Here is a 26778-nt window from a genome sequence, read left to right on the forward strand (position 1 = left end):
AAAGGTCAAAGAACACAAAAAGGCAGGTCACAAAAGAAGTAAAGTCAACTCTACTTCAAAATTAAACAGGCTGGGTATGGTGGTTCACGCCTGTAATCCCCACACTTCAGGAGGCCAAGGCGGGTGGATCACAAGGTCAGGAGTTCGAGACCAGCCTGGCCAACACGGTGAAACCCTGTCTCTACGAAAAATACAAAACTTAGGAGACTGAGGCAAGAGAATCATCTGAACCTGGGAGGCGGAGGTTGCAGTGAGCTGAGACAGTGCCATTGCACTCCAGCCTGGGCAACAGAGAGAGACTCCATCTCAAAAAAAAAAAAAAAAAAAATTAAACAAATGCAGCCAGGCAAAGTGGCTCACGCCTATAATCCCAGCACTTTGGGAGGCTGAGGCAGGAGGATAGCTTGGGCTCAGGAGTTTGAGACCAGTTTGGGCAACAAAGTGAGACCTTGTCTACTAAAAATCAAAAAATTAGCCAGGCATAGTGGCAGGTGCCCAAAGTTCCAGCTATTCAGGAGGCTGAGGCTGGAGGATGGCTTGAGTCTAGGATATCAAGGCTGTAGTGAGGTATGATCATGCCACAGGGCGACAGAACAAGACCTCGTCTCAAAAAAAGAAAAGAACAAATGCAAATTAATAAAGTATTATTTTTCACCTATCAAATGAGTAAAAATTAAGAATTTAATAATTCTCTGTTGTTGTGAGGGTGCAAAAGAACTCTCTCTGTATTCTGTTGATGGAAATATAAATTAGTACAACCTTTTGGAAAAGCCAATTTGGAAAAATTAATTGAAAAACCTAAGTCAGATCATGTCACTCGTTTGCTCAAAGTCCTTCAGTGGCCCCAGTTCAATCAGCTAGAAGCCAAAGTCCTTGCAATGGGCTGCATGGACTCCATGTCTTTCAGATCTTATCATCCATGACTGATCCTCACTTACTCCAGTCACGCTGCCTTCCCTCACAGCACCCTCTACTCCCCTGCTCTTGCACACACAACAGGAATGCTCCTGCATCACAGACCAGGGCCCTGCCCTTCATTACTCCAACCTGAAACAATGGCTCCCTCTCTCATCTCCTTCAGGTTGTTGCTCAAATGTCACCTTCTGCTGAGGCTTGCTCTGACCTACCCCTATTTAACACTGTAACCCTCCAGTCTTACCCTAGGATTCACTAACCTGCTTTCCAGCCATATCACTACCTCATATTCTATCCATGCCATTTATTTGTTTAGTTTGTTTCTCTCTGCCAGGGTGTAAAAGGCGAAGATGGCCAGGACTTTTGCTAGTTTTAAGTGCTATATCCCCAGCACATAAAACAGAGCCTCACACAAACTGGGGAGTTAAACATCTGCTGAATAAATAAATGGATGAATTGTGTGCACACTGCATTCTAAGTTCTGTAAACAGCCAGGTCCCTATCCAAACCCTCAGACTCCATACCATATTAATGCTGAGGAGCAAAGAGGAACACAGGCACATGATTTATGTCTTTCACCATACCAAGACAGTCAAACTGCAGGAATGCTGCTTGAAACAACATCAACAATCTCAACTTCTCTGGCTTCATAAGAGACCAGCATCCTTTCCATCATATCCCACCCCACAAGATACTCTAATTTCTACAGATCATTGTTCTAGGAACACCAACAGTATGGCCCTGTGAGTATGCAGATGGAGGACAAATTACCCTTTGTTATTCACTTTGTACAACTATCTAAATGTCCCTGGATAGAGCAAATACCCTCTAGAAAGGAGGAAAACAATGGTCCAACTCCTTTTCCTTCTGTAAAATAAAATCTCCACCTACCACACCTCCAGTTTTACAACTTAACCACAGTTACAGGATCCAGAACCCTACCTAGGGACAAGGGTTCTATCCCACCCTCTAATAAAGAGCTATGTGCCCTGAGTCTTCTTGTCCATAAAATAGATACAGCTAGATTACCTCTAAGTTCCTTCTAACAATAAAAAAAATTCAGGTTAGCTATGATTACTGATAGCAGCAAAAGTTGAGAGCAGTCGAAATCCGAGATTAGAGAAACAAAATGGGATGACTGTCTTCTTCAGAAGCGCCCTCCATCTTCAGAAGCTTTCCTTGCTAGAGCTAAATCCTCTCTTAACTGCCAAAGCCGCCCATCCTTTTGTAACCCCCTTTTGGGGGTACTAGAAGCAGTCTGAGGTTTCTTGGAATTGTCCTTTTTCTTATTCTTCCCTAGTTATCTTGGCTTAATCTCTGCTACTTCATCAGGATCCAGTTTTTGTGGTTTGATATTCAGAGATTCTGGACTTAAAAGGTGAGGGGACGAAAGCTTCAACTCAACGTTGGGACTCAGGATGCCTTGGAACCGGGAAGGTTTGTTGAGACCGGAAGCTCCAGCCCCACTGGTTCATTATCTTGTTTTCTGTCACATTATTTAGATGCACAGCAGACTCACAAGAGTAGTAGCTCTCTTATGTACAGTGATTCTCAGATGGGCTTGAGAATTTGATGGTGGTAGGAGGAGACAGTGGATGCTTACAAGTCATTTGAAAAAGCTCTCTGGAAACATGGATATATCTCCATGTTAATACACCTCTTTGTTTTCAAAGGCTAAGTAAGTTCTACCTTATTTGTGGACATTTAGGTTGTGCATTTTTTATTGCAATTTATAAGCCACTGCAGTGACCACCCCTCCCTTCCTCAAATATATACATACACATCTATCTATATTTTATTATTAATTCTTGTTGTTGTTGAGACAGTCTCACTGTCGCCCAGGCTGGAGCGCAATGGCGTGATCTCGGCTCACTGTAACCTCTGCCTCCCAGGTTCAAGTGATTCTCCTGCCTCAGCCTCCAGAGTAGCTAGGACTACAGGTGCCCGCCACCACGCCCAGCTAATTTTTATATTTTCAGTAGAGGCGAGGTTTCACCATATTGGCCAGGCCAGTCTCGAACTCCTGACCTCAAGTGATCTGCCCACCTCAGCCTCCCAAAGTGCTAGGATTACAGGTATGAAGTCACCACGCCCAGCCCTATCTATCTATATTTTATATACTCATACAAGTATCTCTGTAGGATAAATTTCTTCAAATGGAAATGACCAAAGGCTATCTGTGTTATAATCTCTGGATAAGGCCGGGCATAGTGGCTCATGCCCGTAATCCCGGCACTTTGGGAGGCCAAGGAGGGCGGATCACCTGAGGTCAGAAAGAAGGTCAACACCAGCGTGGCCAACATGGCGAAACCCCGTCTCTACTAAAAATACAAAAATTAGCTGGGCATAGTGGTACGAGCCTGTAACCCCAGCTACTCGGGAGGCTGAGACAGGAGAATCGCCTGAACCCAGGAGGCAGAGGTTGCAGTTAGCTGGGATCGCCCCACTGTACTCCAGCCTGGATGACAGAATGAGACTCCGTCTCAAAAACAAAACAAAACAAAAAAAACAAAAATCTCTGGATTTCCAGTTCTTTGAAAGTAATAGGTATAAAGGACCTGCAGCATCTTGAAAGTAGTATTATATTGCAGCCTTACCTCTAGCAATCATGTTAATTTATAATCAACCAGGTTAAGCAACGAATACAATTTTTTCATGTTCAACAATCTCTGGAGCTTTCTCAAAGCCTATTGATCACGTTGCAAACTTTAATTCCAACAACAGAGAATAAGGTATAATTTATTTATGAAACATCAACAGCATTTCCCAAATTATCCTGTTTTTATTATATAATGATGTTTCCCCTATTTGTTTTTCTTACTCTGTATTGATTCTGCAATCCAAAATTATGGGAGTAAGGCAAATGATGTGAATGCAAGGTGCGGAGGGTTAGAAAGCTATTTAGAAATTATTACCATACACCAATGACAACTGAAATTAAATTTTAAAACCACAATGTTGAGTCCAAAATCCCAGAAAAAGTTCTTAGGATTGCTGCTGGATACATAACAAAGTGACTCCAAGAATTGAAACATGATATCTATATTTTGTCATCTTCGTGGGAGGCTGGAAAATTAAGTGGGCAGAAAAAAAATGATCTAAACCAAGATTAAGATAAAGAGCATGCAAGAGATATAATTAGCGAAAATTTTAAAAACAGGAGACAGAATTTTAAATACAAGCCTAAACAGTCAAATAGCTGATGGGAACTGTGGTGAGTCAACTGGCACTCCCCACCCCGCGCCCCACCCGCCTATTCAATTTTCATGAGGGCCAAAATGCCTTTTCTTCCTTTCTTACATGAGATCAGAGAATCTTTTGTTCTCCCTGCTCTGACTGAACCTGAATGATATGCTGACCTCTGGCTCATTCTATTCAAAGCAGCCAAAATATAACATTGGTCCTGAAAATATCTGATATATTTTCAAAGGTAATCATTATTTTGGATACTGTTTCAAAGAAGACTAATTAATTCAACATTAAAATATCTAAAGGATTTTTTTTTTAACCAGAAGTCAAACAAGGAGACACAAAGAACATCAGATAAACTCAACAGTCATACTTTCCTTTTTCAGATTATAAAATTCTTTGTCTAAACACTAGAAGAAGGGAAGGAATGAAGGAAGGGGAAATAAAGAGGGTGGGGGAGGGGAAGGAGGGAAGATAACTCAAAGACCTTGGACTTAGAATTTCAAACATCCAACCTAAGATTTATACAGATACATACAATATTGAATATATAATTAAAGAAGGTTCAGAAAAGGAAAATGGGGTGTTTTTGGCTGGAATTCAGAAGTTCTGATTTCTAAGATAAGAAAGCCTGCTTTTGGATACTACATTCTTTCGTTAAAATGTTGGAAATGTCCTAAAATCCATTTGAGCAATGCTGAGAAGTATCATGTGTCAGGAAAATTTTATTAAATGTCTTTCAAAAGCTATGCAACTAATGAAACTTCGCATTTGACAATCATCTGGAGGAAAAAAAAAGCTGGCCCAACATCTTCAGGACTACATCACTACACCAGCAAATAGAAATCATTTTCAAAGGTCCTCTAAGTCACATGCCATGGCACGCAGACACAAGAACATGACCCAGGAAGCTCACTTTTTCTATAAGAGGCCGGACAGAAAATGTTTTAGGGTTTCCAGGCCATATGGTTTCTGCCACTATTCAATTCTGTGGCTTTACTGCAAAAGCAGCCATGTATCTCAGTAAAAGCTTATGCACACTGAAATTTTAATTTCATGCATCATGAAACAGTATTAATTTTTTTTGCAACTATTTAAAAATGTAAAAACCATTCCACACAAAAACAAGCAATGGGCCAAATTTAAATCAGCCCACTGTCATAGTTAGACAACCACTAATGCAGACAATTAAATAAGGTAGTAATATTTAAACCATTTCACAAAATATCAGCCATTAATAAAGAAAGCCAGAGTCGGGGGCAGGGAAGGGAGGAACATGCTTCTTTTTTTTTTTTTGAGACGGAGTCTTGTTCTGTCGCCCGGGCTGGAGTGCAGTGGCACAATCTCGGCTCACTGCAACCTCTGCCTTCCAGGTTCAAGAGATTCTCCTGCCTCAGCCTCCCAAGTAGCTGAGATTACAGGCGTTCGCCACCACGCCCAGCTAATTTTTACTATTTTTAGTAGAGATAGGGTTTCACTATGTTGGTCAGGCTGGTCTCAAACTCCTCTCCTCAAATGATCCTCCTGCCTCAGCCTCCCAAAGTGCTGGGATTACAGGCGAGAGCTACTGCGCCTGGCCTATATACACAAAGCTATCTGAAGACAGTTTCTACTGAAATCATTCAAGAGGGAGGAAAAAAGCTCTTAACAAGGAAATTAAGTTTCTGCCTCCACAGACAAAGAGCAATCAGTAAACTCTCCAGGAAAGAACTCCAGAGTTCTAGGGAGCCAAACTACACCGTTCATGGAGCTCTTGATGTGGGAAACTAATTTTACATGACTTTATGTAAGAAGAAAGGAAGCAGCAATTTAACAATCAAGTCAGGGAAAGAATGGCAACACGATGATTATAACCAGAGCAGAAGGAACTACAAGCTCCAAACAGGCTACAGATTCAGGGACAGGGTCATAAAATGGTGATATCTGAAACTGACGCTAATAAGTTATCATTAAATAATAAAATCGGCTATGTACAAAAGTTACCTACCAAAAGAGATGGTTTGTACGCCTGCCGCCAATGAGAGAAGGCCTCCAAAATCTCATCAGACACTAAGAAAACTAATAATCTGATAAACTGAGCTTTAATGGATTACATCAATCTGTGGCAATGTGGCAATGTCATAACAGAAGGATGGTGGTCCACAAGGAGACTGGACAAAGATAAGCCAAAGACAAGAATCTCTCAGTGTTTCTCTAAAGGACAGGCAGGAGAAGGTGCACACTGGCCTATTCTGTGGACCCATCTTGCCTAGAGGAAAGATGTGTACATCCAGCTATTCTGCTGTGCCTCCTGTGTAGACTCTCCACTCATCTATTCACTTCTGAAATAAAATGGTTTTCCAGACTTTCCTGCTGAGAACAGACACTCTGGCCAGGCCACCCCAGTGTCTCTTATGCTTTGCAGTTATATCTCTCCTTATAAATTAAGAAACTCAGCCAAGTGCAGTGGCTCACACCTATAATCCCAGCACTTTGGGAGGCAAAGGTGGGCAGACCACTTGAGCCAGGAGTTTGAGACCAGCCTAGGCAACATGGTGAAACCCAATCTCTACAAAAACTACAAAAATTAACCAGAAATGGTGACGTACTCCTGTAGTCCCAGCTACTTGGGAGGTTAAGGTTCCCACCTGGGAGAATCACCTGAGTCCTGGAGGTCAAGGCTTGCAGTGAGCTGAGATCGTGCCACTGCACTGCAGTCTGGGTGACAGAGTGAGACCCTGTCTCAAAAAAAAAAAAAAAAAAAAAAAAGAAACAAACTGGTATTTATAGTATTATTAAGTCTCTAATGACTTTGATAAGCATGAATTGCCCACAAAAACCTCTTAATCATAACCATGGATGAATTGACCAAAAAAAAAAAAAAAAAAATTCACACAGTTCTCCTATGTACTTTCTGAAATTGCAAAGGACAAGGTAGTGGAAAATACCACAAAGGGATACATAACCATACGAGGCCACCTTGTTCAGCCACCACTAACTGGTCTTAATCTCTTCTTACTGCCCTTAATTAAGGCAGAGGGTATGGTAGTTGAGAACACTGGGTTCTGGAGTCAGACTGCTTGGTTTGAACAAACTCCTTCTCCATCACTTCCTAATTAAGGTTTCTTAAACACCCTGAGCTCAGTTTCTTCATCCTGTTAAGCAGAGATGAAGGGGGAATATACCTCCAAGAGTCATTGGGAGGATTAAGAGACAATGCATTTGAAGAGCTTGATACAATGTGTGGCACCTAGAAAGCAATCAACAAATGGTAGCTCCTTTTTGTTATTACCATCGTTGTTATTTTTTATTATTAACTGTAAAAATAGTGATAAATCCTTTTGCTGAATGTACTGACTCTAGCAGTATTCCAGTAGTTGATCTTCATTCGTAGCAGTTTTCTTCTTTATCTGAAGCTCAAAAGAGCTTTTTTTTTTTTTTGAGACGGTGTTTCACTCTTGTTGCCCAGGCTGGAGTGCAATGGCACGATCTCGGCTCACCACAACCTCCACCTCCCAGGTTCAAGCGATTCTCCTGCCTCAGCCTCCCGAGTAGCTGGGATTACAGGCATGCACCACCACACCCAGCTAATTTTGTATTTTTAGCAGAGACAGAGTTTCTCCATGTTGGTCAGGCTGGTCTTGAACTCCCGACCTCAGGTGATCCACCCGCCTCAACCTCCCAAAGTACTGAGATTACAGGTGTGAGAAAAGAGCTTCTTAAGGCACTAAATCAATTCCAATGCAAGACCCCAACCAACTTCTTCACAAGCTTTTTCAACCAAGGTGCAGAACTGCTCCTCCCTCAACACCTACTGTTTTGATCACACAAGCAAACCTGTTCAATCTCATTCCCAACTTCCAACCAGCTTCAGAAGTCATGTCAATCACCTCAAACCTTCTACCCCTCTTTCTCTCCATTATAAAATAAGGGTTCTCCAAAATTATGGAAAGTTACCACCTACCAACTTCTGATATAAGAAGTAACATTTCCTTATATATAGTAGATACATGGATACACAGACAAAAAGCCATCAACAAAATATAAGTTGAAACCACAATGAGATGCCACTTTACACACAGTAGAATGGTTATAATTTTTTTAAAAAAGAAGAAAATCAGTAAGTGCTGGCAAGGATGTGGAGAAACTAGAACTCTCATACACTGCTGGTAGGAATGTAAAATGGTACAGCCACTTTGGAAAACAGTCTGGCAATTCCTCAAAGGTTAAATACAGAGCTATCATATGACCCAACAAGTCCACTCCCAGGTATATAACTAAGAGAATTAAAAACTTAGATCCACACAAAAACTTGTATGCAAATGTTCGTAATAGCATTATTCACAATTGCCAAAAAATGAAAACAACCTAAATATCCATCAACTGATTAATGAATAAATAAAATGTGGGCTATCCATACAATGTAATATCATTTGGCAATAAAAAGAATGAAGTGCTGATACACGCAACCACATGGATAAACCTTGAAAACATCATGCTGGGTAAAAGAAGCCAGTAGGAAAAGACCACATATTGCATGATTCCGTTTATATGACATGTCCAGAATAGGCAAATCTATAGAGACAAAGGTCAATTAGTGCTTCCTAGGGACCAGAGAAGCTGGGAGGAAATGGGGAGTAACTATTTATGGGTATGAGGTTTCTTTTTGGGATGATGAAAATGTTTATCAAATTGATAGTGGTGATGAATATACAACTCTGACTATACTAAAAACCAATGACTGTACACATTAAATAGCTGAATTGTATGGTATGTAAATAATATCCCCAAAAAGATGTTATGTGATTAGGTAAATGTTTACCAAATGAACAGGGACAAATAACCAGGAGAGGAGTGCTGAGTCCCCTGGGGGTGGCAGAAAGCTTGGGAACAAAACTAGCCAGTATAATCGAAAATAGGCTTCAGTGTGCCCTCCATAGCCTGCAAATCTATTTTTAAAAGCCACTCAAACATCTGTTAGCTTTTCATGTGACTTCACAACTTCCATCATCCTAGTTATAAACCATTTAAACACAGTATCTTACAAATGTACAGTTCATTTTTTTGTAGTTTGGGTAACCCCTATATCATAACTTATACAACAGAAGCTACTACAGAGCTAGTCATATCTATCAAATTTAACTCACTTATTTATCCAACAAACATTATATGCCTACTGTGTGCCAGACAATGTCCTAGTGTGAAGTATGCAAAGATGGCTGAGATGTAAGCCCTGCTCTCAAGGAGCTCACACACAGCATGGTGAACTGACAGTTAAAATGTGAGACTTTGGAGAACACTCTGACTTGTGTTGCTACAAATGAAATAAGGTCCTAATAAGTGTTATTTCAATGAAGATGATACAAAATAATTACACGGCAGTGACAAGCCTCCTGATGAGCAGCCTACCTGTTGACATGCTCCTCCCAGTCCTCTGGTGGAGGAGGGGCATCTGCATCAGTCCTGGCAAAGATGACATGCCGTTCACACTCATTCATCACACTGCGTGCCTTCTGATTGTCATAGAGTGGCACAGGCGTTGATGTGACCGTCTCCACATCTATTGGGACGTCTGATTCACTGTAAACAGGTGAGGAAATAGGACCGGGCCACACATACTTCACAGGTATTTAACAATCATCTGGTTGACAAAAAATGTATCTTTAATACAGTCAGCTTTAAATTACGCATAAGCACATTATATTCACAAGAAAATTTTGATCCAAAGTCATCTTTCCCACACTTGTCTAGATCTCTGCCCTCTCAGACATGATGGTATGTACTGGAAGAACACAAAGTCATTTTTTCAATGAGTCTATATAAAAAATGATAAACATCTATTTTTTTTTTTTTTAAAGATAAATATGGGCCAGGTGCAGTGGCTCACGCCTATAATACCACCACTTTGGGAAGCCGAGGCAGGTGGATTGCTTGAACTCAGGAGTTCAAGACCAGCCTGGGCAACATGAGGAAACCCTGTCTCTACCAAAAATACAAAAATTAGCTGGGCATGTGGCACATGCCTGTGATCCCAGCTACTAAGGAGGCTAAGGTGGGAGGACTGCTGGAACCTGGGAAGTCAAGGCTGCAGTGAACCATGATTGCATCACTGCACTCCAGTCTGGGTGACAGAGCAAGACCTGGTCTCAAAAATAAATAAATAAATGACAAATACGGCCAGGCACAGTGATTCACACCTGTAATCCCAGCACTTGGGAGGCTGAAGCAGGAGGATCACTTAAGCCCAGGAGTGAGCTGGTCTCAAAAAATAAATAAATAAATGACAAATATAGCCAGGCACAGTGATTCATACTTGTAATCCCAGCACTTTGGGAAGCTGAAGGAGGATTGTTTAAGCCCAGGAGTTCAAGACCAGTTTGGCAACATGGCAAAACCCCATCTCTACAACAAACACAAAAATTAGCCAGGCATGGTGGTGTGTGCCTGCAGTCCCAGCTACTCAAGAAACTGAAGTGGGAGGATGGCTTGCTTGAGCCCAGGAGGTTGAGGCTACAGTCATGCCACTGCACTCCAGTCTGGGTGACAGAGCAAGACCCAGTCTCAAAAAAAAGGACAATATATTCCATAAGCAAGTTGATTTGGCTCAAGCTAATATTTTTAAAAGATCACTTTCAATTTTTGTTTAGTAGGCTATAGCTCAGGAGTGGAATTTAGAAGACCAGCTAGGCAGCCACTGCAGTTGACAAGATGGGCCAGAAATCATGATAGCTTGTTTAGGGACAAGAACAGTACAAATGGAGAAAAGTGGCTAACAAGTTGATTGCTTAGATACTGTCCAATACAGTAGTTATAAGCCACACATGACTACTTAAACTGAGGCGGGTGGATCACGAGGTCAGATCGAGACCATCCTGGCTAACACGGTGAAACCCCGTCTCTACTAAAAATACAAAAATTTAGCCAGGCATGGTGGCGGGCACCTGTAGTCCCAGCTACTCAGGACACCGAGGCAGGAGAACAGTGTGAACCCAGGAGGCGGAGCTTGCAGTGAGCCAAGATTGTGCCACTGCACTCCAGACTGGGCGACAGAGCGAGACTCCATCTTAAAAAAAAAAAAAAAAAAAAAATTACTGGGCACAAGGGCTTAGGCTTGTAATCCCAGCACTTTGGGAGGCCAACGTGGGCAGAACGCTTGAGCCCACAAGTTCAACAGCGTGGGCAACATGGTGAAACCCCGTCTCTACTGACAGTACAGAAATTAGCTTGTGGTCCCAGCTACGTGGGAGGCTGAGGTGGGAGATCAACTGAGCCTGGGAGGCGGAGGTTGCAGTGAGCCAAGATCGCACCACTGCACTCCAGTCTGGGTGACAGAGACCTCGGCCCAAAAAAAAAAAAAAAAAAAAAAAATTTTTTTAAATAGAATTAAATATTCAGGCTGGGCGTAGAGGCTCATGCCTGTAATCCCAACATTTTGGGAGGCCAAGGTGAGTGCATCACCTGAGGTCAGGAGTTCGAGACCAGCTTGGCCAACATGGTAAAACCCCATTTCTACTAAAAAAAAAACAAAAATTAGGGTGTGGTGGCACGTGCCTGTAGTCCCAGCTACTTGGGAGGCTGAGGCAGGAGAATGGCGTGAACCCGGGAGACGGAGGTTGCAGTGAGCCGAGATCGCATCACTGCACCCCAGCCTGGGCAACAGAGAGAGACTCTGTCTCAAAAAAAAAAAAAAAAAGGCCGGACATGGTGGCTCATGCCTGTAATCCCAGCACTCTGGGAGGCAGAGGCATGCAGATTGCCTGAGCTCAGGAGTTTGCGACCAGCCTGGGCAACATGGTGAAACCCCGTCTCTACTAAACACAAAAAATTAGCTGGGTGTGGCAGCATGCACCTATAGTCCCAGCTACTTGGGAGACTGCAGCAGAAGAATTGCTTGAATCCAGGAGGCAGAGGTTACAATGAGCTGAGATTGCACCACTGCACTCCAGCCTGGGTGACAGAGCAAGACTCCATCTCAAAGAAATAAAAAAATAAAAAATTCAGTTCCGCAGTGACGTTAGCCACATTTCAAGTGTTCAACAGATACACGTGGCGGCAGTTACCACACTGAACATCCCAGGTACAGAACATTCCTGTTATTACAGAGAGTTCTGTTAAATAGTGCTGGTCTAGAGTTTTAAATTCATACAAACTTTCCCTTTCATTAGCAAGTCAACTGGTAGTTATTTAATATATACTGTAAAGTCTATGATTTCCTTTCTGTATGATTATCTAAGACAGATGACCTGGAATGCACATACCTTAGCTATTTAGCTCATTTTGTACAGAGCCTAGAACAGAAACAAATATAAATGAACATCTAAAGGTCTTCCATATTTTAAAATGAGATCCAGCCGGGCATAGTGGCTCATGCCTGTAATCCCAGCACTTTGGGAGGCCGAGGCAGGTGGATTGCTTAAAGTTATGAGTTCAAGACAAGCCTGACCAACATGGTGAAACTCCGTCTCTACTAAAAATACAAAAATTAGCCAGGCATGGTGGTTGGTGCCTATAATCCCAGCTACTTGGGAGGCTGAGGCAGGAGAATTGCTTGAACCCAGGAGGCAGAGGTTGCAGTGAGCCAAGATTGTGCCACTGCGCTCCAGCCTGGGCAACAGAGACTCCGTCTCAAAAAAAAAAAAAAAAAGAAAGAAAGAAAGTAAAAAAGAAAGCCTAGTGCCCCAAGGGTCCTTCCCCACTTTATGATACATTGCACCAACTTTGTCACCCCAAATACTATGTCAAACAAACTGGTCTAGTGGCTACCTGCCAAACTTTATGTTAACTTTTTGACCTCAGTGACCTTACTGCATCCATTTCCAATGACTGAAATAATTACATCATTATGAAATGAAATGAAATCATGTGCAGCTAGATTTGGTGGTGGGCAAAAGAGCTGATAATCTTCTCTAGGCCAGACATTGAGCTAGGTACTTGGATACGTGTACCTAAAAGAGAACTCTTGATTTCACCGTCACAAACCTATCCTTCTCCAGTTTTCCCTAACTCATGGCACCACCCAACTGCTCAAGCCAGAAATCTGTCATCCTAATTTTACCTCTCCCTTTAACCCTGGTTCTTGCTCTTCTTTCCAATTCACCATACCAGATCCTATTAACCTATTCACTATACCTATGAAATACATCTCAAAGCCATCTATATTTCTCCATTTGTACTGTTCCTGCCCTATACAAGATATGACGATTTCTGGCCCATCTCAGTCCACTGCAATGGCAGCCTGCAGCTGGTCTCGTAAGTTCTACTCCTGCACTATAATATACTCAAGAAAAAATTCAAAATGATCTTTTTAAAGTATAAATTAAATCTCTAGTTTAAGATCCTTCAGTGACTTCTTACCACTCTTAGAATCAAATTCCTTCACGAGGTAACCTCTGCCAACTTCTCCCTACCTCCCACTTATACCCCTACTGCTATTATATTCTGGCCACACTGGCCTAAAAGAGTTCTTAGAGCATGCCAAATTCTCACTTTCAGGGTCTATATTTGGAGACAGAGATTATAAAAGGAAACAATTTTTTAAGTACCAAAAGAACCAAGTCCACAGAATCTCACTTTAAGAAAATGTCATGGGATGTGGACACAGGAGTTTTAATGTCAGCAAGAAGCTAATATGCAGCAAAAAAGGAAAAGACTTCAACTACTATTTAAAGGAGCTTTTCAGTTATGCCCTAGGCCAGAGGCATCAAGATTATGCTAAATTATTGCCTAAAGTTACAGATTTTATCTCCCGTACAACCAAAAAAGCCAACAAAATTATAAAGTCATTGGGAAATGAAATAAAAAAACACTATTCGGCACATGTTTAAAACACACAGTGGGTCAGGAGCGGTGGCTCATGCCTGTAATCCCAGCATTTTGGGAGGCCGAGGCGGGTGGATTGCCTGAGGTCAGGAGTTCGAGACCAGCCTGGCTAACATGGTGGGTGAAACCTTGTCTCTACTAAAAATACAAAAATTAGCTGGGCACGGTGGCACACGCCTGTAGTCCCAGCTACTCAGGAGGCTGAGGCAGGAGAATCGCTTGAACCCAGGAGGTGGAGGTTGCAGTGAGCCGAGATCACACCACTGCACTCCAGCCTGGGCAACAGAGCAAGACTCCATCTCAAAAAAAAAAAACCACACACACACATTGTGGTATCTCTAACTCATTAGGTCATTAAGTCTCAATTCCAGGAGGGGGTGACTCTACAAGGGCTCTAACCCCCAACAAAATTAAAACCAGTGCTTAAGGAAAGATTAAACATTAGGTCAGATTAAAAACAAACAGACAAAACTCTTCTCCAAAAGTTTACAAAATTATTGAGGACATGATTTGATCACCATAACGGAATATATCAACACATCATGAAACATAATTAGAATGCCTTAAAGTGCAAAAGAATTGGCAAACAGGTTTATTTAGACCAAATGTAACTGTATCACACATCAGGTAGTCAATTTATGAAACTTCCTTACCCTATAACATAGGCTGGGTGAAAATATCATTAGACATAAGAAGGGTTTAGATTAACCCATGGATAGCAGCTCTGTAACAAGGGAAGAGAAAAAGCAACATCTTGGGAGTGTGAAGCCAAGAAAAGCAAAATGCATTACTATAAAAAGGCTATTGTTGCCACTGTCAAGCAACCCAGAGCACTGGACTAATGTGATAAAGAGTCGTATCCTGTGTGGTAATCTTTTAAAATCAACTTTTCAGTCTTTTTCTTCACCAGTTAAATAACCCTCTACGATTTTCCCTTTTCCACACGTCCTATTATCTAAGTGGAATAGGTTGTCTGCTTTTCATTTGCACGTCTTGCTTTCCTAACTCTTGTTAGCTGTCTCATAGAGATATCCACATTCAAGCCTGCTATCCTTATGCTGCTTAAGGGATGCCTGAATTTAACATCCAAATGCCTCATACAATCTCCCCCAGTCAATCCTGAGAAAATCCTCTCTAAATTCTCATCTGATCACTGTCCAGTGAGGTTAGCAGCAGCCCTTAGAAGCCCAAACTCACATGGTACTTTCGTGCTGCCGCCGGGGAGTGACAAAGAGCATGCGGGTGGGGCGGGCACTACTGGCATCTGGGTGGGCACTCCAAGGCTTGGCATAGCTATGATCCAGAAAAACCAGGTCCAGCTCCCGTTCGTGCACTGAAAGCTGGAAGAGCAGCGAGGTGCCCATGCGTCGAGCTGAAGTCTGGAAGTCCCTCTCCCCACCCCGGTGGGCCATGTCAGTGGAGAGGCAGAAAGTCAGAGCATGGGTATCTGCATGCTAGTCACCTGCAGTGAAAAGTTTCAGTTTAGGTCAATTCCAATATTCTAAATTTCTCCCAATCTACACCATCTAACATGCTTACTTTTGTAACCTACTATCATTCCTATTGAGTATCCATTTCACGGCAGACCTCTGGTGGGGACGGTTCGTGGAATCCCACACCAACACCAAAAAAAAAGAAAAAAAAACTATGGTGCCATGAGTTGTCCCATACTCAACCTCTAGCGAACTGAAATTAGCTAACGGGAGAGCTCATCGACCCCAAGGTTCAGAAAGACCTCGCGTGGACAGACACTAAACTTGCTTGTTCAGCACCACTTCCTAGGTAGGCAGGAAGGGTTTTGGCAAAGAGGAAATCACAAATATGAATTCGTTGAACGCTAAGGGTCTCTGTTGCTTCACACCATCCTCTAACGACAATGCGAAGAGAGCCGGGTCCGCAGCTAGAGCGTGGGCACCCCTAAACGGCAGGGCAAAGCGGGCCTCAAAAAAGCGAATCCCAGCTAGGGCTCCATTTTATTCAAGCCTCTCGTATTGTGCGAAACAAAAGTTCTGTAAGTACTTCGTAATATTCCAGAGTTGTTTACATAAAAATGAGAGCTGCCCCCCCACAAAGCCTGTGACAAAATGATCCCCGTGGAAGCCCTTTCACCCTCACTCCCGGTGAGGCGTCCCCAGCAAACCGCCCAGGACCCCGGCTGCCCCGCAGGCGTTCCCGCCACTAAGCCTCCACACGGCCCATCTAGGAGACAGGGCTATGACTCGCATTTTACAGACGAAGTCGCCAGATCGGGGAACTGAAGCGACTTGGCCAAGGTCATCCAGAGTTCGCGACGAGGAGGAGCCGCCTGGCCCCCGCCTCCCGCCTCCCGCTCCCGGGGGCAGGGCTCGGCGTCCGCGTCATGGAGGCCCAGACGCGGCCCCCGCCCGCCCCCGGCCCGACCCGCCCGACCAGCTCCGGCAGCCAGCCCTAGCCCGGGCCCCCGCATGCCCCGGGAGCCCTGAAACCCTCGCCGAGACCCCCGGCCGTCCCAAACAGGGCCGCGATCCCCACAGCCCGCCACTCCCCTCCAAGCCAATGCTGCTCTCACCCGCGGTCTTACGGCCGCGCGCTCGGCCACGGCCGGATCCCTAAGCGCATGCGCGTTAACGCCTCCACGCCCCGGCGCTGCGGGCACCGAGTAAAACGCGGAAGCGGGTTATGGCCTGGGAAGGGAGAGGCGGTGAGCGGCAAAGCCCGGAACGGACGAAGCTCCGGCGCCTCTGTCCGGAAGAAGAGCGCCAAGAACGCGCGAGCATGTACGAAGCAGAAAGTCAACACCTAGGCTGGAGTTTTCCCCTCGCGCATTTTCAGTATGGAAAGCGAGGGCGGAGGACTAGGCTGGCTTCTACAACCCCAGTTCTCGCCGCCCCCACCGTGTTGGTCCTTTGTGCCCTCTGGGCGGTCGGGCACCCAACTGTCCACCTCCACCAGGGCAGGCCCCTGAATTTACTCATTAAGAATTTACTTAGGTGGCTTACGCCTGTAATCCCAGCGCTTTGGGAGGCCTAGGCGGGAGGATCTCTTGAGCTCAGGAGTTTGAGATGAGCCTGGCCAATATGATGAGACCCCCGTATCTACAAAAAATTTTAGAAATTAGACGTGTGTGATAGTGGTATATGCCTGTAGTCCCGGCTACCCGGGAGGCTGAGGTGGGAGGATCACTTGAGTCTGGGAGGTCCAGCCTGCAATGAGCCATGGTGGCGCCACTGCACTCCAGCCTGGACGACGGAGTGAGACTACGTCTCAAAAAAAAAAAAAAAAAAGAATTTTGTTACTGACCCTAGATTGCTTTGTGTGGTTAACTTTCCTATGTGTTTCGTGTAGAGAGAGTAGATCCTCAAAATCAGGGACATTAACCTTTGTATCCTCCAGAGAATATACAGCCCAGAACATAGGTAATTGTTCAAATGTTGACTGATCAATAATTGGTTATTTGGTTGACTGACTGACAACAGGACATCAAGAGACATGAGACAAGACAGCAAGAGACATGGTTCAAGATGATAAATCTCACCCGGGAGCTGTGGCTCATGCCTATAATCTCAGTACTTTGGGAGGCCGAGGTGGGAGGATCGCTTGAGCCCAAGAGTTCAAGACTAGCCTGCACAAAACAGTGAGACTTCGTTTCTATTAAAAAAAAAAAAAAATGGCCAGGTGCGGTGGCTCACGCCTGTAATCCCAGCACTTTGGGAGGCTGAGGAGGGTGGATCACGAGTTCAGGAGTACAAAACCAGCCTGGCCAACATAACGAAACCCTGTCTCTACTGAAAATACAAAAATTAGCTGGGTGTGGTGGTGCATGCCTGTAATCCCAGCTACTCGGGAGGCTGAGGTGGGAGAATCTCTTAAACCCAGGAGGCAGAGGTTGCGGTGAGCCAAAATCGCGTCATTGCACTCCAGCCTGGGTGACAGAGCAAGACTCTGTCTCAAAAACAAAAGATAGCTACAGACATGCAAACACTCGAAACATTCAGAAAGCTACTCAAAGCTGTGTTCCACAAAGATGAGAGGGTAAACTGGGAAGACAGAAGGCATAGGATCGGGGAAGCAGGGTCTAACACAAGAAGCAGACGAGGAATTCTGGAGGTGATGGCAAAGAGTATCCCAGGACAATAGCTGTGCTGCAGGACTGGGGACCACTAGTCTCGGCTGGGGGAGAAGGGAAGACCAGGAGGGAGAGCCCCAGGGAAAACAATAAAACTGGGAAAATGCCTCACAGATTTGAAAAAAATCAAGGAATGCTATTTAAAAGTGCTGTTTGGAAATATGGAGCTTAATGCCATAGAAATTATCACAAATAGAGCAGCCCCTGCCCCACCTCTCCCTACCCTTAACTTTGTCTCCTGGGCGCTTGTTTGGGGCCAAGGTTCTGCTATTTCTCTACTTATATTCCCATTCCCACTATAAACAGATTTGTATCTTTTCTCTGCCCCTTCCTTTCCTCAGCACACCGCGTTTATCATTTTGTTTCATTCTTTGCCAATTTAAGAGGTGATAAATGGTATCTTATCTTATCCCATTTTTTTTGCTTATTAGTGAGTTTTGTTTTGTTTTGTTTTGTTTTTGTTTTTTTGAGACAGAGTCTTTCTCTGTCGCCCAGACTGGAGCGCAGTGGCGTGATCTCGGCTCACTGCAACCTCCGCCTCCCGGATTCAAGCGATTCTCCTGCCTTAGCCTCCCGAGTAGCTGAGACCACAGGCGTGTGCCACCATGCCCGGATAATTTTTTGTATTTTTAGTAGAGACAGGGTTTCACCGTGTTAGCCAGGATGGTCTCGATTTCCTGACCTCGTGATCCGCCCGCCTCGGCCTCCCAAAGTGCTGGGATTACAGGCGTGAGCCACCGTGCCCAGTGAGTTTGATTTTTTTTTTACATCTTTTTTGGCTTTTGAAACCAATTTGGCAAAGTCATAAATTGTATCTCATTGTATTTCTTTGATTATTAACAAGACTGAGGGTTTAAAAAAAAATCTTTTTTTTTTTGTCATTTTGGGCAATTATCTGATAGGAGCTTTGCCTTTGTTTTCCTTTGGGATAGTCATCCTTTTCTTATTAAGTAAGAGCTTGCTGTATAAACATTTATTAAATAACCTTTTGGACATTAAGTATATTGAAAATGTTTTCCCTGCTTTGATATTTGTCTTCTAGCTTTAAGGCATAATTTCTACATAGGAATTTTTTATTTAATACAGTCAAATCTGTCAGCTTTTCACTTACAGGGTCTTTTGTGTCATGCTTACTTTGAAAAGCCATTCACAAAGCGAAAAGCACTGTGTTGTGTTTAGATTTCAAGAAAAACTTCCAAGAAGCACTTTTTTTTTTTTAATCTGCTGCACTAGAAAGCAATCAGCACCCTGATCACTGACCCAGCATTTCAGTCTTTGAACCCATTCATCTCTTAGACTGCGTGGTACACTTACTGCTAAGTAGTTGTTTCATTAACTAATAGATAGTTCTTAAATATTCTTTTTTTTTTGAGACAGTCTTGCTCTGTGGCCAGGCTTGTGTGCAGTGGCGTGATCTCAGCTCATTGCAACCTCCGCCTCCCAGGTTCAAGTGATTCCCCTGCCTCAGCCTCTGGAGTAGCTGGGACTACAGGCGCGCAATACCATGCCTGGCTAATTTTGTGTATTTTAGTAGGGATGGGGTTTCACCATGTTGGCCAAGATGGTCTTGATCTCCTGATCTCATGATCCAGCTGCCTTGACCTCCCAAAGATCCGGGATTACAGGCTACAGGTGTAAGCCACCACGCCCGGCCTTTTTTTTTTTTTTGAGACAGAGTCTCGCTGTGTCGCCCAGGCTGGAGTGCAGTGGTGCAATCTCAGCTCACTGTAACCTCCACCTCCCAGGTTCAAGTGATTCTCCTGCCTCAGCCTCCCAAGTAACTGGGATTGCTGGCACGTGCTACCACGCCCAGCTAATTTTTGTATTTTTAGTAGAGACGGGGTTTTGCTATGTAGGCCAGGCTGTTCTTGAACTTCTGGCCTCAAGTGATCCGTCCACCTTGGCCTCCCAAAGTGCTGGGATTACAGGCATGAGCCACCGATCCCAGCTTTTAAATATTCATTAGTTTTCATTCTAACTATTGGATAAGATGTAATTTATATGATGTTCAACCCTAAAGCCTAAAAAGCCTTGCTGTGGACAATAAGAATAAATGCCCCAGCTCCATCTTAATGCACGGAGGCTCTGACAGCCATAAAGACAGCCACTTCAAAACTGCATTGGCTTCTTTGACCTTCCATATGAGCTCATTAATTCAAAAGCTAATTTCCTTTTGTCAAAGAGGGTCTCGTATCTAAACTTAGGTTTTTCTTAGTAAAAAGGAGGTTTCCATGTTAGGAAGAACTTTCCCTGAGACCTCACAGAAATAGTCCTTGATTTTCCTATCCCTTTTCTCAGGTCGCTTCACTGTTTTCTTATTTTCTCATCTAAATTGTGTGACTTTGGCAATGATTCACTTCAGACAATTTGCTTATACAAGGAGAAAACATCAACCTTATGTCTGACCTTTCAATCAAAAGGACAGCAAGGAGGGCAGGTGTGGGGTGGGCAAAAAAAAAAAATTTAAAAAGGCCAGACTTGGTGGCTCACGCTTGTAATCTCAACACTTCGGGAGGCCGAGACGGGCAGATCACCTGAGGTTGGGAGTTCGAGACCAGCCTGACCAACATGGAGAAACCCCATCTCTACTAAAAATACAAAATTAGCCGGGTGTGGTGGCGCATACCTGTAATCTCAGCTAGTCGGGAGGCTGAAGCAGGAGAATCGTTTGAACCCAGGAGGTGGAGGTTGTGGTGATCTGAGATCGCACCATTGCACTCCAGCCTGGGCAATAAGAGCAAGACTCCATCTCAAAAAAAAAAGAAAAAAAAAGCATAATAGGAGAAAAGAGAAAAGAGGGGGTGAAAGCAGCCAGGTGGTTTTGTTTCTACAGGCCCAGTCACCTATACCCTGTTCCTCCTCCCCCCCTCTTTCCCATTAATTCCTCTCCAGAACCAAGAACCGCCCACCTTTGTGACATCCTGTCTGTTGCTAAGCAACAGACAGGAAGTGGGGCTCCACTCACCCCAGGATCGCTGGGAAGAGTCTTGGACTGAGGAGCTCCCAAAAGGAAGCTGTGGCGCTGCGGAGGGAAGGAGGGAAGAAAGTAGGTCTCCGAGATGCTGCGGCTTGTTGTGCAGTCGGCCAAGATTGATCCACCACTAGCCCCCCTACCCAGGCCCTGCATGTCCATCGACTTCAGAGGTGAGAGCCTCCCTGGGTCCACATGGGAGAGAGAAGCCCCCAGAGGCAACATGCATTCAGTGAAAAAAGAGGTGCATGGCACCCCACTACATAAAAGATGCCCTGTGTAACACAAACTGAAGTAGACGTTGTCCAGCTCTCTCAAAACTTATTGCTATCATTTGATTATGACTTATCTGCCTCCCACTTTTGCCAGGGAATGGCTATGGAAAAAACAGAGGACTAGTGCTTCTGGACCTTCTTCCATGACCTGGAGCTGTGCCATAAACTAAGGTTTAAAGAGAAAGTCCCTGCTTCCTCAGATTGATGCGGGGGTTTAAAAAGATAATATGTGTATAGCCCTTAGTACAACTTTTAGTAATAACTGCTTGATCATATTAGTTTCGTTTGCATGAGTTTTACAATTGACAAAGCATTTTTTTTTTTTGAGACGGACTGTCACTCTGTCACCCAGGTTAGAGTGCAGTGGTGTGATCTTGGCTCACTGCAACCTCTGCCTCCCAGGTTCAAGCGATTCTCCTGCCTCACCCTCCGAAGTAGCTGGGACTACAGGCGCATGCCACCACACCCGGCTAATTTTTGTCATTTTAGTAGAGACGGGGTTTCACCATATTGGTCAGGCTGGTCTTGAACTCCTGACCTCAGGGGATCCACCTGCCTCGGCCTCCCAAAGTGCTAGGATTATAGGCGTGAGGCACCGCGCCCAGCCGACAAAGCCTTTTCATATGTACGATGATGTCTGCTCCTCACAGCAATTCCAGAGGTAAATGAAGCAAGTTTTATTATCTCCATTTTTTTTTTTAGGTAAGAGAAAAGAATCCCAAGAAGGAAGGGAAAGAAAGGGGTGAAAGAATTTGTGAGAGAAAATGAGAGATGTTAGGTATATTTAGATTTGAAAGATCTGGCAGCTAAAAGGAAAGAAGTAAAAGAAAAAAGGGTGAAAGGGCAGGGCACGGTGGCTCACGCCTGTAATCCCAGCACTTTGGGAGGCTGAGGCGGGCAGATCACTGGAAGTCAGGAGTTCAAGACCAGCCTGGCCAACACGGTGAAACCCTATCTCTATTAAAAATATAAAAATTAGCCAGGCATGGTGGCAGGCGCCTGTAATCCCAGCTACTTGGGAGGCTGAGGCAGGAGAATCGCTTGAACCTGGGAGGCGGAGGTTGCAGTGAGCCGAGATCGTACCACAGCACTCCAGTCTGGTCAACAGATCGAGATGAGGTGCCTTCAAAAAAAAAAAAAAGAAAGAGGCTGGGCACGGTGGCTCACGCCTGTAATCCCAGCACTTTGGGAGGCCGAGGCGGGCGGATCACGAGGTCAGGAAATCGAGACCATCCTGGCTAACACGGTGAAACCCCGTCTCTACTAAAAATACAAAAAAAAAATTAGCTGGGCACGGTGGTGGGCGTCTGTAGTCCCAGCTACTCGGGAGGCTGAGTCAGGGGAATGGCGTGACCCTGGGAGATGGAGGTTGCAGTGAGCCGAGATAGCGCCACTGCACTCTGGCCTGGGCAAAAGAGCAAGAGTCTGTCAGAAAGAAAGAAAGAGAAAAGAGAAAAAAGGGTGAAAGTATGTAGGTGGAGATACAGGACGGTGGATACAGGCAAATAGGTTTTACAGGGACCATCGGCAGGGAGAAAACCGGGCCCAAGAGAAAAGAGGACACAGTAGTTCCTACAGGAGATATGAGTAAAGAATGGAATTTCTTTATTTTATTTCATGCTGTTGTTCTGTGAAACTATGCTTGTTGAACACAGCAACATTCAGAGATTGAACATTTGGGACTCCAGGCTCACAGAGTGATGATGCATGCTGATGTCCTCAGTCTGCAGGTTTCAAGAGGGGCGGTGGGAGTTCAGGATGTATTTGCCCTGATTGACTAATTTTCCAGTTAGCCAGGCAAGGGCCTGGCAGTTCTCTGATTCTGAGCCATCTTCCCCACCACCTCATGGGCACCATCTTTCTCATTCCAGAAATATCTCCCACAAAGATGCCTAAAACTCAGAACCCTGTTGGATACAAACAGATTCTTCTGATTGTATGTTTATGTTTGACACTTTGTATTCCTTTTGTCCTTCCCAGCCTCTTACTTCATATGCCATCCACTAACCTGCACCCCTTCCCATTGCTTGGAGGGCCTTTTACCCATTATGGATGTTTCAGGATGTCTTCGTTAGGGTACACTGGGCTTTGCTCCGGCAATAAATAAACCCTTAATTTTCAGTGGGTTAACAATGAAAGTTTACCTCTTGCTTACACAAGTCCTGCGTGGATGGTGCTGGTCAGACAGCTCTCCTGGGTAGCTCCTATAAATGGTAGTTTAGGGTCTAGCCGCTTGCCCCTTGTGGCTGCAAAGTTAGCAGGTCACAAGGGTGGCTATGGGGAGAAGAGAGACAAGAATGAAGAATCTCATGGAAATTAAGAACCAGACCTGGCAGTGGCAAATATCATACCCATATCCCATTGGCCAGAGTGAGTCACACAGCCCCGCTTAGCTGCAAGACACTGAAAACTCTGGAAGAAAATGAAATGGGCTGGTCGCGGTGGCTTTAGCCTGTAATCCCAACAATTTGGGGGGCCGAGGCAGGCAGATCACTTGAGTCTGGGAGTTTGAGACCCGCCTGGGTGACATGGTAAAACCCTGTCTCTACAAAAAATACAAAAATTAGCCAGGTATGGTGGCCTGTAGTCCAAGCTACATGGGAGGTGGGAGGATGACTTGAGCCTGGGAGACAGAGGTTGCATTGAGCCCAGATCCTGCCACTGTACTCCAGCCTGGGTGACAGAGTGAGACCTCGTGTCACACACACACACACACACACACAAGAAAAGTAAAGAAAAAAAAAGAGAAACAAAGAAAGAAAATGAAATGAACATAGAGCATTATCTGTCACACAGTGATAAAATCAAGAAATGTTCAATCCACACAAGAAAAAAAGAAGTGATGCCATATCACACCTGCCAATGTTGTCTTGAAGTTTTCTTTTTTTTTTTTTTTTTTTTTTGAGACAGAGTCTCACTCTGTCACCCAGGCTGGAGTGCAGTGGCGGCATCTCAGCTCACTGCAAGCTCTGCCTCCCGGGTTCACGCCATTCTCCTGCCTCAGCCTCCCGAGTAGCTGGGACTACAGGCGCCCGCCACCACGCCCGGCTAATTTTTTGTATTTTTAGTAGAGATGGGGTTTCACCGTGTCAGCCAGGATGGTCCTGATCTCCTGACCTTGTGATCTGCCTGCCTCGGCCTCCCAAAGTGCTGAGATTACAGGCGTGAGCCACCACGCCTGGCCGACCTGAAGTTTTCTTAGAGTGTCCTACTTCTCTGTACCCCACTCCAACCCAGACATTGAAATATTTCCTACCATCAATGCCAGCCTCTTGGTTTCTTTACAGATATCAAGAAAAGAACTCGTGTGGTGGAAGGGAATGATCCCGTGTGGAATGAGGTAGACAACAGGGCAAGCCAGAAGAGGAAATAATGACCCCAACAGCAAGGGGGCAAGGGTGGGGTCCAGGCAGGTGCTCAGAGGTCTAGGGAGAGGACATGCAACCTCACAGGCTTTCCTCAAGGCTGGGCATCTTGGCCTGGGAGTAGCAGCCTCTGACCCGACAAGGCTGTGAAGGCCACACCTGCCCACGACTGTTCGTGGCCCTTCTCCCCCACTCCGAGGATGGACCGTGGTATGGCCTATCAACTAGTCCAGCTGGGCCATCTTGATGTTCCTAGAAGCCTGAAGCAGAGTGAAGGCTCCTTGTGCATGACTGCCTCTCATCTGCCATCACTCCATGCTGCCCCTCGCCCCATTCCTAGTCCCCAAACCCTTAATTCCCAACATGCCCATGATACTGCAGTTCAAGTCACAGAAGCCAAGTGGGATGCCCACACCTTGGTGAAAGGTAGCAAACGCCATCTCCTGAGGAAATTAGACATGAGGGAGGTTCCTCAGTCTTAGAGAAACGCAGTGCCAGCCCGTTCCCCACATCTTTCCTCATTTCCTAGAAACATGGGATGGGAAGGGCAGAGGAAGGATGCTGACCTCTCTATGCCCCCCACAGACCCTAATCTGGCACCTCTGGAACCGCCCCCTGGAAAATGACTCTTTCCTGCAAGTCACCCTTCAGGACATGGGCTCACAAAAGAAAGAAAGGTGAGGCAGAGAGAGGCAGGAGGAGCCTAGCTCCTGACCAACGCAGCAGCAGGTTATGTGATCCTTGTCTCTAATCCATAACTCACTCAGATGAAGGAACGGAACCCACTCCAGCCAGCTAAAAAGAAAAAAGAGGGGTGGGTACTGAAAGGGTAGCCAGGGCAAGACTGCAAATCAGCTGGGACAGGAACTTGGGAACCCAGCAGCAGCTCTGTCCATCTGAAGCCACATATGTGAAATTTCTGCTTCTCTCTGCCCAACCCTGGCTTCTTATCACAGCCTCATCTAGTGCCCAGCTGAGACTCACATGCCCTGAGACTGAGGCTATGCCATCCCAGGTCAAAATTCCTAAGACAGAGAATCCTATTGGCCTAGCTCTAGCCAGGTGTCCATCCCTGGTCCAATCAACTGTTACTTGCCTAGGAGCCCCAAGGCAGTTCCCAGAGCCAGGAGCCCTGTGCCCTGTCATGGATACCCAGCCCCACTGCATTATTCTCCAGCCTCTCTCTGAGGACAGCACAGCCCTGAAAGGAAACCGTCTCTAGCTAAAGCCCTGCCCAGGAGAGAAGAGGACACTCTTTCCCCTGGCTCAGGATCTCACATCTGCTCCTTGTCTCCCCAGATTCATTGGCCTGGCCACAGTACTGCTCAAGCCATTGTTGAAACAACCAAGTGAGGTCCTTTTTGTGAAGGACTTGACCCTGCTCAACCATTCCATGAAGCCCACAGATGTGAGTCAAGCCCAGGAAGGCCCAGGCAGGGTGGCTGGAGGAATGGGGGCAGCTGGTGAAGCGGCCCACACCGCAAGAGTGCTTCCTGCTTGGGGGGCCCCATCACACTGCCTTCCTCTCCTGACCACCTCCCTTGCCGTCATCTGCGCCCCCCTCCCCAACCCATCTATTTAGATGAATTGACCGCCTTGCATTGGGAGTCAACCACTGTGCCAGGCCCTGTGGTACAAAATTGCCTTAAGCCCACGGTCTGTTGGAGTAGGCTCCACTCACAGTGACAGGCGCTCCAGCACCCATGAGACAAGGTTCAGTAAAGGAAGGCCACTGGCTCAGGTCAGGAGGGAGTGAACAATTTGTTTCAGGAGGTCATGGACAGATTTCCAGAGGGGGTGACGTTGAAGACATATGGAAATGTAGGGAGACCATCCAAATGAGAACAAGCAAAGGCTATTTATTCAGAGCTTGTGCTAGCAAGGGACTCAGTCATCATCATTTGTGTTTTGGCAGAGACTCAGAGGCAGCCAGGGGAGCGGGAGAGCTTCATAGTGGAAAGAAGGGAAGGCTGCAGATGTGCCCTGATTGGAGGCTACGGGGGAGCCCAAGGCGGGCTAACTAGAAACAGGGCTCCCATGTGATTGGTTAGAGGGGCATGTTTGGCTCTCTCTGGTTGGTCCTAAGTTGGAAGTGGGGACACAAATTAAGGCAGCTGCCAGTTATTAATCAAGGCCTGGCCATTTGGAGCTGATTGTTAT

General features: G+C 45.3%; 2 protein-coding genes and 1 long non-coding RNA gene across 43 annotated transcripts in view; 2 read left to right on the forward strand and 1 right to left on the reverse strand.

The window, feature by feature from the left end:
* Nucleotides 1–16683, reverse strand: part of KANSL3 (KAT8 regulatory NSL complex subunit 3) — a 76839-nt gene extending 60156 nt beyond the window's left edge. For 7 of the 18 annotated variants that reach the window (XM_054547151.2, XM_063713334.1, XM_002811664.6 and 4 more), the window contains exons 1-3: nucleotides 16451–16523; nucleotides 15100–15364; nucleotides 9493–9663 (exon numbers count right to left, since the gene is read on the reverse strand). In XM_054547151.2, coding sequence (XP_054403126.1) covers nucleotides 9493–9663; nucleotides 15100–15314 — 386 coding nt within the window. In that variant the 5' untranslated portion in view covers nucleotides 15315–15364; nucleotides 16451–16523. Of the gene's footprint in view, nucleotides 1–9492; nucleotides 9725–14555; nucleotides 14627–15099; nucleotides 15365–16125; nucleotides 16232–16450 lie in introns of those variants that run through there. The other 11 variants (XM_063713337.1, XM_054547152.2, XM_063713338.1 and 8 more) reach the window with 7 other exon arrangements.
* On the forward strand, nucleotides 465–2555 carry LOC129057497 (uncharacterized). Its single transcript, XR_008522057.2, has 3 exons — nucleotides 465–1658; nucleotides 2216–2293; nucleotides 2418–2555. It is a non-coding gene; the product is annotated as an uncharacterized LOC129057497 (long non-coding RNA).
* Nucleotides 16684–20946: 4263 nt separating the features above from the next.
* FER1L5 (fer-1 like family member 5) overlaps nucleotides 20947–26778 on the forward strand; it is a 61801-nt gene continuing 55969 nt past the window's right edge. For 12 of the 24 annotated variants that reach the window (XR_008522059.1, XR_008522058.1, XM_024242137.2 and 9 more), the window contains exons 1-4: nucleotides 20947–21151; nucleotides 24541–24593; nucleotides 25204–25295; nucleotides 25918–26026. Coding sequence is in view for 19 of the 24 variants with exons in the window: in XM_024242137.2 (XP_024097905.2) it covers nucleotides 21067–21151; nucleotides 24541–24593; nucleotides 25204–25295; nucleotides 25918–26026 (339 nt within the window). In the remaining 5 variants the exon portion in view is untranslated. The remainder of the gene's footprint in view (nucleotides 21152–24540; nucleotides 24594–25203; nucleotides 25296–25917; nucleotides 26027–26778) is intronic. The other 12 variants (XM_054547174.2, XM_054547184.2, XM_063713346.1 and 9 more) reach the window with 7 other exon arrangements.

This window comes from Pongo abelii, chromosome 12 (genome assembly GCF_028885655.2).
Source record: "Pongo abelii isolate AG06213 chromosome 12, NHGRI_mPonAbe1-v2.0_pri, whole genome shotgun sequence".
Lineage (NCBI taxonomy): Eukaryota > Metazoa > Chordata > Mammalia > Primates > Hominidae > Pongo > Pongo abelii.